We start from the raw sequence: 16,353 nt of genomic DNA, 5'->3' as shown, positions 1-16,353 counted from the left end.
AATTTTTTTTCTCTAATGTTACAGGGTACAGCTGAACGAGTAAGCATTCCAATACACTTGTTGTATATGGCAAATAAAGAAATCTTGAATCTTGAATCTTGAATATTGCCAGGTTTCTCTTCAATTTGAATTGTCGCTGAGTACTATAATGGAAGTCCCTTTTTCCCCTCTCATCACAGAGAGTCTCCAGTGTGTGCTTTTAACGGTGACCGGACTGAAATTCAGCAGCTACAGCTGAAGCAAAGCCCGATCAACTACTGAGGGGCAAGAGACACAGCTTCAACCCACAGGAGATAAAAAAGGGGTTTTACAATTCAGTATAAAAGGCACATCCAGAGAAATAAAGTACTGTGACCTTTATTTCTCAAAAGAGGGGATAGTATCAAATCTCTATAATATTCCTGCGCATTTATGATCCTTTATATTCCAGAGTTTCATTATTACTGTTTTTGAGGATGTTAACAGAAACTGCACGAAAAGGGAGAAACTGGACAAACAGGCCCCTGTTGTTTCCTTTATAGATGCAGATGTAAGACCATGGAAATATTGATATTTTTATATATTTAGAGGGATGAAACCAGGTTTTATGCAATTACTATATAACAATCTTTTATCCTTTAACGCAGCATTTGTAAGATAATATTATATTAGAGTGCCGTGTTTAAGGCACTGAGTGTTTTGGAAAAGGGAATACTGGGTATTATAAGAACGGCCCTATTACTGTTGCCGTGCCCATATAGTGTAAGTACAAAGACTGCACTATACTGGGCAGCACAAGGTATAAATCACTTAGGTCTGCTCAGATGCAGTTTATGGAAGGAACCTTCTCTCAATGATAGCGTGAGAGAGCTGGACAATCAATCACTGCAGTATTTATTTTCCTCCACATAAATTAAAGTAAGGATATAAAGGAAGGACTTTTCCGCGAGGTTACAATAAAATAATTCGTCTGTACGGAGGGCAGACATAACAGTAACATTTAAACTCATTTTGTTCTGCTTTAGGTTTAAAAGCACTTACTCTGGAAGAAAATAAGGACCTCTTTGTGATGAAAAACAATTCTAAGATACCCTGACAGACTTCAACCAACACTCAAAGTTGAGTTATTTTTTATCTGATTTATTTTTCAGTAACAAACCAAAGAGCATATTTCCTCAGAACTGAAACGGTTCAGTGGCCTGAAATGGATGAATCCCTGGTGCCTGCTGAACTATTGGAGAATACTCCTGGACTATGCAAAAGTCCTTTCCACCCCAAAACTCCGTGCAGTAGAGCCAGCCTTCTTGTCTCTGGCTATGGATGCTCTTTCTAAGGAAAGACAAGGAACTCATGTGTACAATGACCCTACCTTCTACTGCTGCCACCACAGAGCTCTCTTTGTATTTAATGTTAGCACATTCAAAGTATATAGATTCTTTAGGGAGTTCTAAACTCTACTAATTTTCCAAATCAAACGTACTGTAGGCATAAGTTAGTTTTTTCTTGCTCCCTGCATGAACCAATTTCCTCTTTAGAATTTTGTACCTGTAGACTCATCTGAATAACTTCAGGCCTTAGGACCATTTGCACCAGTGACTGTGTAGCAAAAACACAAAGACTGTTGCTCTGAAGAATATTACAACCAAACTACTTTTTAATGTATCTGCTTGCATGATTCACAAGCTAGCATTAACAAATGTGGATTTAATTTAGTGAAAAAGTCCAGTCTATAGTAACAGCCTTGTTATCGCCAAGTTGAAGGAACGTTTTTTGATTGTGAGAGTGTTAGTCAGCAGAGCTTTTGCTTAATCTTTCAGACACATGTCCTGTATTCACATCATCATGTCAATGGCACAGACAGTTGTGGTGTCTGCCTGGGCGACACACCACAGTACTCAGACAACTGCGGTTTATTATCCACACCAAAATACACCCATAAGTTGTTCTCTAAAAAAATTCTAAACTGGGGCCATCAGTGATTTATGTCCTCTTCCTGGGAGAATTGATGTGTCAGTTTATCTAAATATAGATAATGATTTACGAAAGAAACCAAAGAAAAAGCAGAACAGCAATCCATAAAAGTTGTGCAACTGTTCGAAAAAAAATTGATTTATCCAAATCACTTCCACAAGCCCTTCAGCTGTCAGGGGATGTTTTCAATTTCATTGTTTTTGCAAAGGATTTTTCATTTTTCAAACTTTTCAGATTAATCCATCAGCCTCAAGGAATTGTCCTTCACATGATGTGTGAGCAAACCCAGACATGATTGTATAAGGAAGGCTAAAATACTCACTAAAAAACAATCATCACATTGAATCAGGTTTTTGTGAAAATATACAATGGTGTTTGAAGCTAAGCGCAAAATATGTAATTAATATAAATGAATGTACTCTATTTAATCTCAATATCATCAGCACAAAGCACAGTACACCCTTCAGCTGTGTGCTCAGATTATTTACATTACAATGGAAAGAGCCAATTATCTCTTTTGAGTGCAGCCAGAACAAAACTTGAGCTGTTTCTACTGAGGAAACATGGAACCATCTGATGAGAGATTTGTCTATTTTAACTGGACTCATTTGAACATGAGAAGCAGAGTGTCTCAGGCATACATCACTGTGCACAACTTAACAAAGCAGGGGTTGACATCTTTCTGCAATATGAGGAAGATAAAAGCCAGAATTAATGTTCACATTATTGTGGCTGATAGGCTGTGATTGCATGTGTGGTGCATGTATTTCAATAACCTACAGCTTTCAATAAGGGCAAATGTGAGATGAGCACTATGCTGAATTGTGCTTACTCTAAATCTCAGATTTCAACTATTACTGCATCTTTACTGAACATCTTTTTTTATTTTTCATGTGAGCTTATGTGTTTGCAATCATTTTGCCATTTTCACCAAAGACTTTACAAACCAGTTGTATTTTTGTAGTGGTTCAATCCAGTTTCATTAGTTTGATGAACAACGGTAAGAATGTCGATATGCAAGGCATCAATGTAGTATCACTGGTTCCAGCTACTTTTTCATTGAATGTTCTTGCATTTTCTGTGAACATTTCTGATTCTGATAAAACTGATTTGATTCTTTTGGTAGAAGGAGGATAAAGGCTTTAAAGTGTGTTGAGAAATCTTTATTAATTGAACACTTTCACTGTGGCTCTACAACTTCTCAATCAAATAGTCAAATCTGTTCTTTGTAGCCTTGGTTGAAGTGAAGATGAATATGAAAGCCTGCACACCACAGGAGGCCTTTCAGCCAGTCTGGCTCATTTCGTTGTTTGAATCTCATTGGCCTGAAACAAGGCAGGGTACCTACCGGCTTCAACAACATGGCAGGTAGCGTCTCCCATGCTCCCACAACCCCCGGCGTTTTCCCTCAGTCCATCATGAGAGACGGGTTCTGGTGGTGCTCAACAGATTTCCACAAAGGCTTGAGCTTTTCCAGTGGGCAGAAATGTAGTGTAAAACGAAGTTGAACAAAAATGTAAAATGTAAATGTAAAAAAGCTTTTCAGTGGTTTCGTGTTGTTTAATGATCTTACACCTGATACTTGTTTGTTCTAGTATTTGTTACTTGTTAGAAAGTTTAGTTATGTTTTTATTTGCTTATAGGAATGTTACTTAGAAACGTGGACGTTTCTTTTCCCACGGTGGGTCTAATGTGGGTTAACATGTTCAGTGTTTTGTGTGTGGTGATTTGTTTGGTCTCTGACCCAGGGAAAAGTGTGGTGTGGATGGTTGAGGAGAGAATGCAGGCTCGCGCTGTGTCCGTTATTCTTTTTCTTCTTCTGGCTTGGTCGGCTAGTTTTGTTTTTGTTTTTATCAATAAAGTTTGATAATCGGCCAGTGAAAGCTCTCTTATCCTTCACATGAACGCCTGAAACACTATACCGAACCCAGGATTTTACAGTAGTGTCTGCAGATCTGGACAGGCGCTAGAACTGTGAATGTTCAGTAGGAGGGAAATACCCCTGGAACAGGTCTTAACACCCAGCATTGACTCACAGGCCGTCTGCCCACAGCCCTCAGACACACCATTATTAGCAATGTATTTTTATCACAATAGTTTCCTCCCACGGCTTCCACTTTAGCTTAAAAATACGTACACGAGTGCCACGGGACTACCATCGCTGTGATTTCCTCCTTTCCGGTTTCTTCAAATTCCTTTAGTCCCGTCTTTTCTGTTGCATTCAATTGGCTTTTCTGTCCATGCTGTCCTTTGCGTCGTCTGTCCCTCGGCCTGTCCCGGCACACGTGACGCGGGGAGAAAAACCAGTCCAGTATCGCTGAGACATCGACCGCACCTGTAACTCTGCCCAGCCTCACTTTGCCCTCCACTCAAAGCCACACACTTGTCCCAACAGTCTCGGTCAGCTGTGACAGGGACGGGAGAAACGCACCTGTGAAAGGGAATGTATTCACAGGTTGAGGTAAGAGTCCTGGAAAGTTATACATGGAAAAATAGAGAGAATTAAATAAGGAAAGCGTGATCATTTGGCATAGCCAGCCGTTTTTAGTAAGTGGTAAACTGAATTTCCTACACTGATTGGGTTGGGCTTCGGTTTGCAGCCACGATCCCGGAGAACCACGGTCCAGATCTTAGTTCACCCTTGTAAAGACTTGGAACACCTGGGTTTTGATCAATTTAGTGAGTCGATTGGTTCTGTTAAGTCAGGGATGGGATTCAAGTTCTTTCTTAACAGTGCAATTGAACAAATCCTCCGGTTCAGTGTTTCATGTCTTGGAGAAATTCACAATTTAAAGGTGAAACCTGCTGGATTGTGGGTTTTCCTAATATTGTTGTTGTTGTTGTTGTTGCTGCTGCTGATATCGCACAAACACTGACACATCACAGGGTAGGATTTCATTGGAAAATAGACGCATAACCACTGAAGAAATCAAATCCATATCCATATCCAATTGCAGGGGAGTCTAATCCTGGTCTTGGAGGGTCAGGTGTTCATTCCAACTCACCACTTAACAAACAAGCTAAACCATCTAGTTACTGTCTGAACTATCCAATTGAACAGCTTCTCCCAGCTCTGCATGTGCTCCTTCTGTAAAGAGACCTTGCAAACCGTTAGGAACAATTTCCTCTAGAAACAGGACTGGACACCCCTGAGGGAGCAATATTCCAGTACCAATATACTGTAAATGTGAAAGACTCGAAATAAAGGATTTTATTGATGTTTGCTTTTTTTTTCCCTACAATAATATTAGTTCTTAGATTTACTGCGTCTCTGCCAGGAAAGACGAGAAAAGAGACAAAAAGTGGGAAAAAAAACAAGCACACTCCCAGTATTTAGTTGTCAAAAAAAAACATTACGAAAACCAGGTTCAACAGTGGCATCCAAGAAATCATTATGATAAAATTCCACAGGTCTAGCTCAGTGCACAGCAGAGCTCGGGCTCTAGAAAAAGAGTGTCATTGTGTCACGCTGTCCATGTGTCCATTTATACCTTAGCCTTGCTGAAGGTGGGTGAATAGGTAAGAATCTGCACTAATGGAAAAACTGAAAAGCTGTCTGCATAAATTGAAAAATTGATGTTGCATACATATAGTAGTTGCTTAATGATAATTAAAACCTCACAAGCCTTTGATACCACCTGTTTCTGTAATCACATTTTGTGAGAATATTTTTCTTTTCTTTCTTTTTCATTTAATCGTTAAACAGAAATGAAATACTCCACAAAGCACCTTCCAGTGCACAACCAGAAACTTCTGCTCCGACATTGACAAGAAAAGTCCTGTGTCTTAATAACCCCAGAGAGGCCCAGGACTGCACTCATCAAGAGTATGAAGGCGTTTTGAAATGACAGAGACCGCATGCTACAGACAGGAAACAGTGGCTGGAAGGTAAGGCGCTCACAGGAGCTTGTCTTCGTGTTTTTCCTCTCTGATGAAGAAGTCATCAATCATCACTCAGATCTTATGACATAGCCTGGCCATCTGTTTAATACACTGCATGAGGAATAAATGAGAAACTCTGGAAAACTTGTGATGTGGGTAAATTTGAAATTAATTCACGAAGCAATTAGTCTTACCTGACACACGCATACTACAGGCACATTCTCACTTCTACTGTACATGCACATACTGTATGTAAAGTTCTGAACAGTGTAAATCTTCCTGGCATAAGATAGGACCTGACGTAGTGTCTGGAGATGTTAGTTGTTCATGGGGCTTCTGTTTTAATTTTTTCTTTTCCCGCAGGTGACCTGAGGAATGATGTAATCTATGCAAACGTTACGGAGCCTGGGGAGGAGGAGCCTCTCCGAGATCTGACACCTCCGTCCCTTGGCTGCCTCCCCGCATTCCACCGGCAGAGCTGGCTGTCATCCGGCCTGCTCAGCGGGCCACTCTCAGGGAAACCTCAAAACAAACAGACGGCACCACAGCACTAAATTATCAGCAGCCACCTTATCCACATTCCCCCATTTAGAAGGAGATTTTCTAAACTGGCGGAGACGAGGAGCGCCAATTCCGCCCCATCGGGGATGCAGGCATGGTAGAAAAACATTTTGCAGCGACGTGATCATCTTTAACGTGTATCTAGGTAGTGGTACACACTCTCAGGCAAAGACAAATGAAAACCAGTACAAATTTATCAGAAACAGTCAAGATGATGTAGATTAGCTGTGCTAAACCATCATCCATTGTGGAGTAACATCCACTGTCACAGCCTTTGTATTTTTTAAGATTCATGCTGAAGCTGCAATGTACAGCCTGCAGAGTTTTATTCGGGTTCAGTGGTGTGTTTCGAGTTCTAACGAGTGGATCTAGGATCTCTAAGAAGACTTCCAATCCCTTGGAAACTGTAAGTAGGATCCCATACTTCTCCCACTTGACACTGAGACCAGGAGATCATATGCTGGAAAATGAGAGTATCCAGGAAAAAAAAAACAACGCACATCAAATTTTCCTGCAAAAAGAAACAAATAACTTAATGATAAAGAGTTTGATGAATATGATTCAGAATTTTCCACCCTAAGTGGAAACTGGTGAGGTTACAAATGCATGTGTTATGAGATAATAAATTGAAAGTGTGTATTAATAGTTGAGCAGAAGTCTGCTCTTTCAGTGTAATGGGTATTTATAGATATCTACAACTCAACAGTAAATTCTGACAGCTGCAGTGATAGTATATTTCCCATAAAAATGGGTTGAAACACATATTTGCGATTGAAGTTCACTTACTGCCCACATCTGCTATTCTGAAGTGCCCACAGAGCTCTGCCACTGCACTGCTCTCCTGCACTGAACCCAGCTTGAGTACTCTGCAGAATCAAATCTTCTGGAAGTTTTTTTTTCTTTCGGTACATTTAACTATGTGTATTGTTAATGCTGTAAAATGCTTTTTTGTTCAAGTTTTGATTTGAAAAATTTCCAAAAGGCGCTCCCCAGCAAAAGCCTACTTCAATATTGATGACTACAATTTCAAAAACTCCAATGCTGAGATTTAGTATCATTTTCAGTCCTTCTAAAAAAATTATGCATGTTCTATGGGAGGAAATTTTTTTAATAATAATATGCATATTTCTGTTAAGGTTTAGGCCTTAATATTAACACAAACCTCCACACCTCGATTTAAATTAGAAATATCATTCTTGCTTAATAATCTTGCCATATTTTCAGTTAAGTGTATTTTTCATGATGTTTTTATTAATATTTCTTTTCATGAAAAGCATGTTTTATTAATCAGTTCATACCCATGCAACATTCAGGCGTCCTAGAAACCTTTAGCTAACTCTAAAAATATAAATTGTGACAGTCCTACTGTTTTATATTTCACAGGAATAGAACCTTCTATATTTTTTAACTCAGCTTGATTATTTACCCTTAGTTTGAAGAAATATGAGAATTTTGACAGAAATCTGAGAACCTAAAGCCAGAAGCAATTAAATGAGACACCACTAAAGGTACAAGCCCTGCTGACCACTGTATTGCGTACAGTTATGATCTGTCATTATGATGTCTCATTTTTTGAACATGCCTTTGCTGGCGTTAACATACACAACTATGCACACCCAAGTCCACTTGAATGTTTTCAGCTTCTATGATCTCTTGGGTAGTGCTAGTTGTCTCAGCACATATCATTCCTGTTTGGAATGATCATTTCTCATTTTTTGAACATGCCTTTGCTGGCGTTAACATACACAACTATGCACACCCAAGTCCACTTGAATGTTTTCAGCTTCTATGATCTCTTGGGTAGTGCTAGTTGTCTCAGCACATATCATTCCTGTTTGGAATGATATGGGAAACGGAAAACTGTAGTACAGTATCTCACACTTTGCCAGGACTATAGGTTTCTCGACAAGCCGTTTGTGCTAGTCTACATGTGGTTTACATTATCCGGGGAGACTTGTTCCAGCTTTGTGTTTTGCCCGCACATAAGAACCAAGACAACGAACTCCACACCGAAGGCTTCCCAGTTCAGACATGAGCCAGGAATACGTCTAGCTACGTTTATAAAATGTAAAACCACACATTAATACATGGCTCCACAGCGTACAAAACGCAAAAATGTTTCTTTGTTCACTAAGAAATTAAAAGTCAGTCTGTTTATAAAATGTTCTCCGCTGTATCTATGCAGTTATTCTTTTACTCACTAGAGAAACATGTATCACAAGGGATTTTCAGAACTAATTAAAACTAACATTTAGTGAGTATATTCAGCTATTTGAACATTACAGTTCTAAAATTAGCTACTAGCAATATGCCGTGGTCTACAAACTCAAAGTTACTTGTACTCCATTATATAGGCAAACTTTGTGCTTATATATTTTATTCACTAAAACATTTGTGATACTTTTAACTCGGCTGGAGACCGGTAAATATTGTGATTCCATTTTAAGAGTCTTTTTAAATCATTTGCTTCCCGTAAAACAATAACAACGATCCCAGCTTTCCTATACTGTTTCCGGGAAAACATCCCATCCCTACATGCCAGCAAACGAGAACTCCAATCCAGAGAGTCTCCATGGAGACAAAACAGCTATTCAAGAGCTCAGTTTCCCGGAGGATCGGCCTTCCCAGGATTCCAGAACAATCCAGGAACAGGAGCGCGCAGCGCAGCCCACGACAAGCAGCCAAGAACTTTCCAAATATGGGCACGGAAGCAAGACGTAAGTACGTGCCATGCCGCACCAAGAAAGCAAATACGCCGTGACGTCATGCTCTGCACGCTACGTGCTTGGAAACCAAACAAGCAAAACTGCGCGACGTCTAGAGATAAAAGGGTAGGTTTTGTTGTGGAAAACAAAAACTAAACAAAAGCTACAGATACTTTTTTTTTTGGCTGCAAATACTTTACGAAAATATTAAATGTCTGTGCGCTTCACTGAGAACGTATATGTTTTGGGAAAGTTCATGTATCTAATGTATGTATATATTACGAAGGTGTACAATGAACCGCTTGCTATGTGAAAAGATAAAAGCGGGATTAAATAGTTTTTTTTTCTGAAAAAGGCAAGACATTTTATTTTATGATAATTTCCCTTCTTGAGATTGTGCTGCATTACTTTTGTAACAGTCAAGAGTACAATCGCGCTGAGTATGAATGTGAAGTGTAAAGGTAGCGGTATTCTGTTTGTTAGAATGTTAATTGTCTTGTTTGAGAGTCTTAGGTATAATGTCAGAGTTTAGGATTAGTGATCCATAGAAGATCTTTTTAAAAATATCATCCACAGATTTGTAAACTGTTTGCTGTGTTTATTGCAGTCATGCATGAGTACCGAGAGTTAAAGTACCGAGACACATTGTTAACATTCCGCACACCTGCACTTAGACAGTGGCAGCTGTATTCAACTTTTTTATTTTTTTAAAAGGCAGGGTTTGAAGCTGGCCATGCTTTATAGTTACAAATGAAACATTACCTTTCAATCCAATAAAATTCAGAATGGAGTCACAGTAAATATGATATTGAAATGTTTGCTAGTGGATTTACGATCTACTCCTGGATATGGCCATACAATACATGTTGTACTTGGTTTTTATGACATTTAACAATAGTTTTGAAAAGGAACAATTATGTTGAAAGTATAAGGCAATGAAAGGGCAACAGTAGTGATTTTCTTTGAAACTTAAGTGAGTGTTAAAAAAAACACAAGGCACAAGGCATCAATTCAAATATATTTAATGAACATATTGTTTCAATAAGCAATCAATGCTTACGATTTTATACTTGACAAACAAGTCAAAACTCTGAAGGTAGAAAAATAAACTATATCATAAAATACATCTTGATAAATAATAGCACAGTAGATGTTTTCATGGAAAACTAATTAAATACAGTAAACCACTTTAAAACAATGTCAATCACAGGCAGAACAATGGAGATTGAGGTATGCCAGTACAGTACGTCACGTATATATCTAAACTACATTATTTTTAGACAGTAACATACTATTGCTATTAAAACACAAAACGGCACTCAAACTGTCAATAGCTCCACAATACATTGTTAAATCTAGCACCAGGGAAACAGATAATGCTATTTTCAATTCATTAAAATAAATGGTACTGCTCAGCATGCTATTAATACCAGACCATAATTAAAATCTCAGTCATTAACATGACTACCCATGCTTTAAGCTACATAGTGTATCTGGAAGAAGTAATACTGGTTTGATCACAGTAAACATTTTATGGATGTAACCACTGGATCTAGATCATTGCCAATATCAGATCCAGTAGAAAGTGGTCATTATGTTGTCCAATTAGTTATCTCTATGCATTACAAGGCTAAAAGGGTTGGAGAATTGAGAATATCTAATGCAGAATCAGTCTTGCCTATTCCACCTTTGTGATTTTCTCCACTGTCAGCAAAAGAATCAAACTCTGGGTAGGTAAATGCAAAAGCAGATAAGTAACTGGCACACGTTGGGGTGGAAGTCACTATAGGAGTGCTGAGGGGCTCGAGGTCATTTGAAACTGATTTATAAAGGGTTTCCCAGTCTGTTATTCCAAAGGAGTTGGTCAAGTCTATGTCTGGAACAGATCTGGCGGTCTCTGTGGAGTTTTTCTCCATGGCAGGAAGGAGATCTTCAAGAGGCTCTTCTTTTAGATCTAAAGAAGGCTCCAAATCGCAAACATTTACTTCAGCACTGGAACACAGCAAGATGTTCGAATTCCCTGAAATGACTGCATTAGGAAGGCTGGGAATCTCCAGGTCCTGCAATGTGGAAGCTTCTCCCGCATTTTCTTCCTGGACTTTGGAAGTCTCCACATTTGTGATGAGTTGAGGGGAGCCCATGGGCTCATGGAAGATAGTGTCTAGATCTTCTGAGATTTTGCAAACTGGTTTATGTGCAGCAAGGATTAGCTCCAGCTTTTCCTTCTCTTTCAGAAGATTGGCGATTTCGGTTTGGAGAGCTGCCTTGTCATCTTCCAGTTTGTCCGTTTCCTACGGAAACATAAAACATTAAAATGTGAACATGCATGGTCTCTTTTACACGTGCACATCTTAGGAATCTAAACGCCAGTTCCTTTTAGAAGGTGATAAATTCATACTTACGGCTTGCAGGGTGTCCGTGAGTTCTCTCCTTCTGTTACGGCACTTTGCTGCAGCCATTTTATTCCTCTCCCTCCTGATCCTTTTTTTCTCTTCCTCTTCTGGGGAAAGCTGTTTAACAGAAATAAAAACTGATGAATTAAAAACAAAAACTTTTAAAAATTCACTTATTAATCCTTTCCTTCCCTTATCAATTCATTCTCTTAGGAGAGCAGCAAATCGGTCTTTCGCTGCAGTGCTTCTAAAAATAGAGCATTGTTGCAGACTCTTCATGACCTGAATTTAAATTGGGTACCTCAGCAAGGCATACAGCCAATACCAGACTGTTTAGCGCATGTACTGAAATGCTGCACTAATGGGAAACCAAACAGGCTTTTTTTTTTGTTAAAATAAAATCTGCACATCCAGATTTTTTTAAGAAAACAATAAATGATTTATAATGCTTAACTATAAAAAAAAGGACAGTCACCTGCTCAGTTTTTCCTTTTCTGCCATTGGTTTGTCCTCTGTTCCCAGTGGATCTGGGAGTAGTCTGGACAGAATTCCGTGCTTTGTAGGGGTGAGTCCTCGCCTGAGAAGGAGAAATGGATGTAATCACGGCTGGTTGGACCATCCACTGTAGATCTGGGGTCGTTGAAATTGCAGTTACAGTAGGGACAAAAGGAGAGGCAGATGCATCCATTTCTGTGCAAAATTCCTGCAAATAAATAAGGTTGCATTTTACAAGGAAGCCCTCTATGGGCATTTTAACTTTAAAATACTAAGACCAAAATGGAATAGTTGTGCATGTCTGATCTTCCATCACCGTTAAAATGTTGTACATTATGGCATTAATGTTAATGCAAAATGACTTTTACATTCTGTGAATAGCATTTTATAAATACTAAATCCGCATTTAGCCCTCTTTCCCTCTCAATATTGGGGAATATAAATGCTGCTGACGTCTGTAATGACGCAAGATAGCCGAGGAGTCTCCTGAATGATTTTTCATCAATGAACTGCTGTACAAACACGCACACTCTCCCTGCCGAGATCACAAGAGTAAAAATAGCTATTCTCTTGTCCTTTTTTTTTTATTCATAGCTGCAAACTGAAAGTTGGTTTTGTGTGTGCCTTTCTCAAATACTTATTTTCTTATTACTGCGACCCCTTGATATGTGAAAAACTATTTCAACAATAAAATGAATATTTAAAGGTGTTTTTTCTGCAAGCATACCATTCTTTTAATGTTACGTACCAATGTCATGTCTTGTCCTTTAAATATGCATAAAAATGTATACATATGAATCCCCACGGAAGCAAGAAGCATTGAAAACTCAGTGTTGCATTGCTCAAGGTGCGACTTGGATAGGCTGCATATACAGTACAGAACACGTTTACACTATGCAGGTCATTTTAAGAAGTGCTGGTATTTACCTGTCGGTTGTTCATCGGAGAAGCCGAAGCGCTCGAGAAAGAGCCGGCGGGAGACGGCTGGAAGTAGGCTGGGGTCTCCCCGCCCGGAGAAGCCGTACTGCAGCGAGAGGAAGAATCGTAGTCGGTGGCAGAAAAGTTGGGAAACATGTCAGTACACAATTGCAACAAGCGTCTGGCGTTTCAAAAAAAAAACTAAGCCAGAATTCCTTCAGGTGGATTTTGCTATTCGGCGAAGAGTCCGTCCACGTATAAGTCTTCCTATTCCTTCTACCGGTTTACAAACCCCGTAACTGCTGGATTAGTTTGCTAGCTCCTCCTTTTATACTGTGCCAGAATTTTATGAATGAAATCTGTGCGGTAGGACTGTACCATTCACAGTCAGGGGGGTGTGGTAGCTCCGATAAAGCAAACCCTTATCCGATGGACATGTATACATAGGGAAAGTGTGCAATCGATCAAACAATTCTGGTACGTATGTTTTCATTTCATCTTAAATGGCAAAACGATCTGTAGTTTAGAATTGCGGGTTTCCCCCTCTTCAAAAAGAAAAGTGTTGGGGATTGTCACGTGAACCCTGTCAGTCTTAAGAATACTGTATTTACAGATATTACACCCACGCACGGCAATAACACAAACGTTATAAACCATCTCTCGCATCTCTTCTGTTGAACGTTAATTTAAAAAAAAACACGCTCATGCGAAATTGTCGCATATAAATCATCGAACCTTGTGGAACTGTTAAACTCGGCGTTTATCAATGACATTGAGTTACAAAGCACGTCATGACTGGCCGCCCGAATAAGAGAAATATCAAAACAGTGGGGGAAAAAAATAAAAAAATGCCATTTATCTCTCTCTCTTTACCCCTACGTGGGTATATCTCAGGTGTTGCAGAGGAGAAAAATGTAGTCTAGCCACCTGACATTTCAATGTCTTCATTATCCTGCAGTAGTCATTTAAAATGGTCTAAGTTTATGTTATATCCTTCATTCTTAAGCGCTTCTGAGCACTTACATAAACGATTATGTGTGCATTCATGACATTTTATTACATGAACACGTTTGGGTGATATTAGTACAATTCCGATGATTTGTTTCCCCCAATACTGCATGTTGGGTAACGAAAATGGGATGTTCTATAAATACATTACAGAGGCGCCCCGCGGGAACGGTGTTTTTTTTTTTAACACCCCCTCATTACGGTCATTTGAAGTCAGATTTTGGGAACAACTGTCTTTATGCCTCCTGTCCCATTATCTTAGTTCATGCGTGAGATAATCGTCCGGCACAATTAACTCTAGCAGGGTGCAAAGAATGGAGCCACAGCAATTTACATAGCGCTGACCGCCCAGCCAATCAGAAGGCAGACACTCGGCACCATATATGGCACATCCTGTTCACATGGCTTGGAGTTGCCGGGAATTGCATTAGCTAGCGGTCAGAGGAACGTGTTTGATCTTTTTGTAGTACAAAGGTCATTCGACTGCAAACTGCAACCCCCGTTATTTAATTCATTATGACCTGTGCATGATACCATTATCACATGAGTCCATTGATTTCACTGTCATATCAAAGAGCCCCAAAACAATGCCGGAGAAAGCCTTTTTTGTAGTCGTTTCATGCTACAGTGCACGTATTAATCGTTCGTCCCTCCGGTTTCTAAGATGTCAAACACAGTGGCACAAGAGTTTCAAAATATTTAATGAGCTTTAAGATAGCCAACATTTTCATTTAAAAAAAATGTTATCGATCTTTAACAAAAGGATTATAAGAATAAAAAAAATGTCTTTACATTTCTTAAACAATCTCATCAGACAACGTTATTTTTAGTGTCACATTATCTTGATCACGGGTGGGAGGGGACGGCCGTGGGTTAGAGGAAAGTTATTTTCAGTGTGTTTGCTGCTTTCTTGGTGGACCTGCCTCCTGTTTACAGAACAGGCGAAAACGATCATGTTTGCTCGAGGACTTCTCGGCAATGACGTTCCGGGTCAGGGAACGGAATTCCAGCACGGGAAGGCTCGCGCCGGAGAGGAATGCCTCCCGACTCTGCACACGTGTCCCGTTTATTGATATAGATTTTTATGTCCCAGAAAGATTATACACGACAGGTTGCGATATACGATCGTATGTTCTGCGGATCCCGGAAACGCACGCTGAGGAACGGGACATATAAAGTACACGGGCCAATAAGATGCGTGTGCTTAAATGCTTGTTTAGATATACGTACGTATTCTTTGATGTATATAACGCGAATAATGGTCCAGTTTTTATAATGACCTCCTTTTGCTTCATAATAATAACATGGTAACAGTTGTCCTGCTGCGAAAGACTGTACATTTCCATGTGGGACGTAATTCAGAATAAGCAGCTTCTTATTGTTATTCTGAAAGGAAATGTTAATGTATTTTTTCCTATTCGATGTAAGGAATCATAGCGGGACATAATGACATTTACAATAACCGTCATTCCAAAATATTGTGCATGCATCATTTTTTATTTCTCGGCTCTCATTTATCTACATTTTCCTATATTGACAAAACTAAAATGAAGTTTAGGAATGAGCACCTCGGAACATCGTCTGCTCTTTGTGGGCTTTTCCTCCTGATACTCTCTCTATTCTTTGCAGGTTATGCACGTTTGTAAAACATGAATGATTAATAATATTCTAATGAAAAACAGATTACCATCCTCATGAATTGGCTCTTTTGCTTACATATTAGGAACCCCGAGATTAATTGAAACTGTGCCATATGGAAGTTCAGAGCAACACTTGAGTTTATTAAGCCGTCAAAGTATGTAAAACGCTGTGCTACAGCAAAGTCCAAAGGCTCCTGATTCTGTGGAGTTTATTTACTATCGATGTGTTTTTAGGGAAAAAAATGAAAAAGGGGAAAAAATATTAGTTCTGTACTTCATACTTTCGGTTCTTGCGCCTCTTCACGCTGTTTACGTTCCGTCGCAGAGCCTGGTTACTGAAACGTCATTGATGCGAAGGGGGTGGGGCGTTACCGTGGCAACCCGCGGCGTTTGGGCTAAACACAGACGAGGCAATACCAAGCGCAGCGCTATCCAAATATGAAACACCACCCCTGGGAACCGCTGAGAAGACAGATTTAACCCAGGCAACAAATAAAAGAAAACACTGCCGCTTGATTGACTTGAAATAACGGCCAAATTAAACAGTAACCAAAAAAGAAAAGGATGCTTACGCTAAAAAAAAAAAAAAATACGAATAGTTGGTCGTGGAATGGAAGACGGACGTTTAAGATTTCTCCCCGGTTTTGAAGGAATTCCACTCTTCAGTTCATTCAAAAACCCGTAAACAGTGAATAAGAAAAACACCTCAACACTGTCTCGCTCTCTGTCGTTGATTATAATGCAACGCAGGAGTCTGAAGCCCAGACATCGAGGGTTGATGTGTACGAAAGATGTGACAGT

General features: G+C 39.5%; 1 protein-coding gene across 1 annotated transcript; it reads right to left on the bottom strand.

Annotated features, from left to right (window-relative positions):
- Positions 1-10,109: 10,109 nt before the first annotated feature.
- On the bottom strand, positions 10,110-13,127 carry LOC148828090 (protein c-Fos-like). Its single transcript, XM_088925061.1, has 4 exons — positions 12,914-13,127; positions 11,967-12,194; positions 11,501-11,608; positions 10,110-11,389 (listed from the first exon to the last, which is right to left on the bottom strand). Exons 1-4 carry the CDS (start codon positions 13,058-13,060, stop codon positions 10,721-10,723), a joined length of 1,152 nt encoding a protein of 383 aa, XP_088781187.1. The 5' UTR covers positions 13,061-13,127; the 3' UTR covers positions 10,110-10,720.
- Between the last annotated feature and the right edge of the window lie 3,226 nt (positions 13,128-16,353).

Source organism: Atractosteus spatula, chromosome 9 (genome assembly GCF_055471065.1).
Source record: "Atractosteus spatula isolate fAtrSpa1 chromosome 9, fAtrSpa1.hap1, whole genome shotgun sequence".
NCBI lineage: Eukaryota > Metazoa > Chordata > Actinopteri > Semionotiformes > Lepisosteidae > Atractosteus > Atractosteus spatula.
This window is presented reverse-complemented; position numbering and strand designations above follow the sequence as displayed.

Coding starts and splice junctions, on each gene's coding strand:
- LOC148828090 (XM_088925061.1), bottom strand. CDS start 13,060: ATGTTTCCCAACTTTTCTGCCACCGACTACGATTCTTCCTCTCGCTGC. Junction 12,195..12,913: donor CTCCGATGAACAACCGACAG/GTAAATACCAGC, acceptor ATTTATTTGCAG/GAATTTTGCACAGAAATGGA. Junction 11,390..11,500: donor TCACGGACACCCTGCAAGCC/GTAAGTATGAAT, acceptor ATGTTTCCGTAG/GAAACGGACAAACTGGAAGA.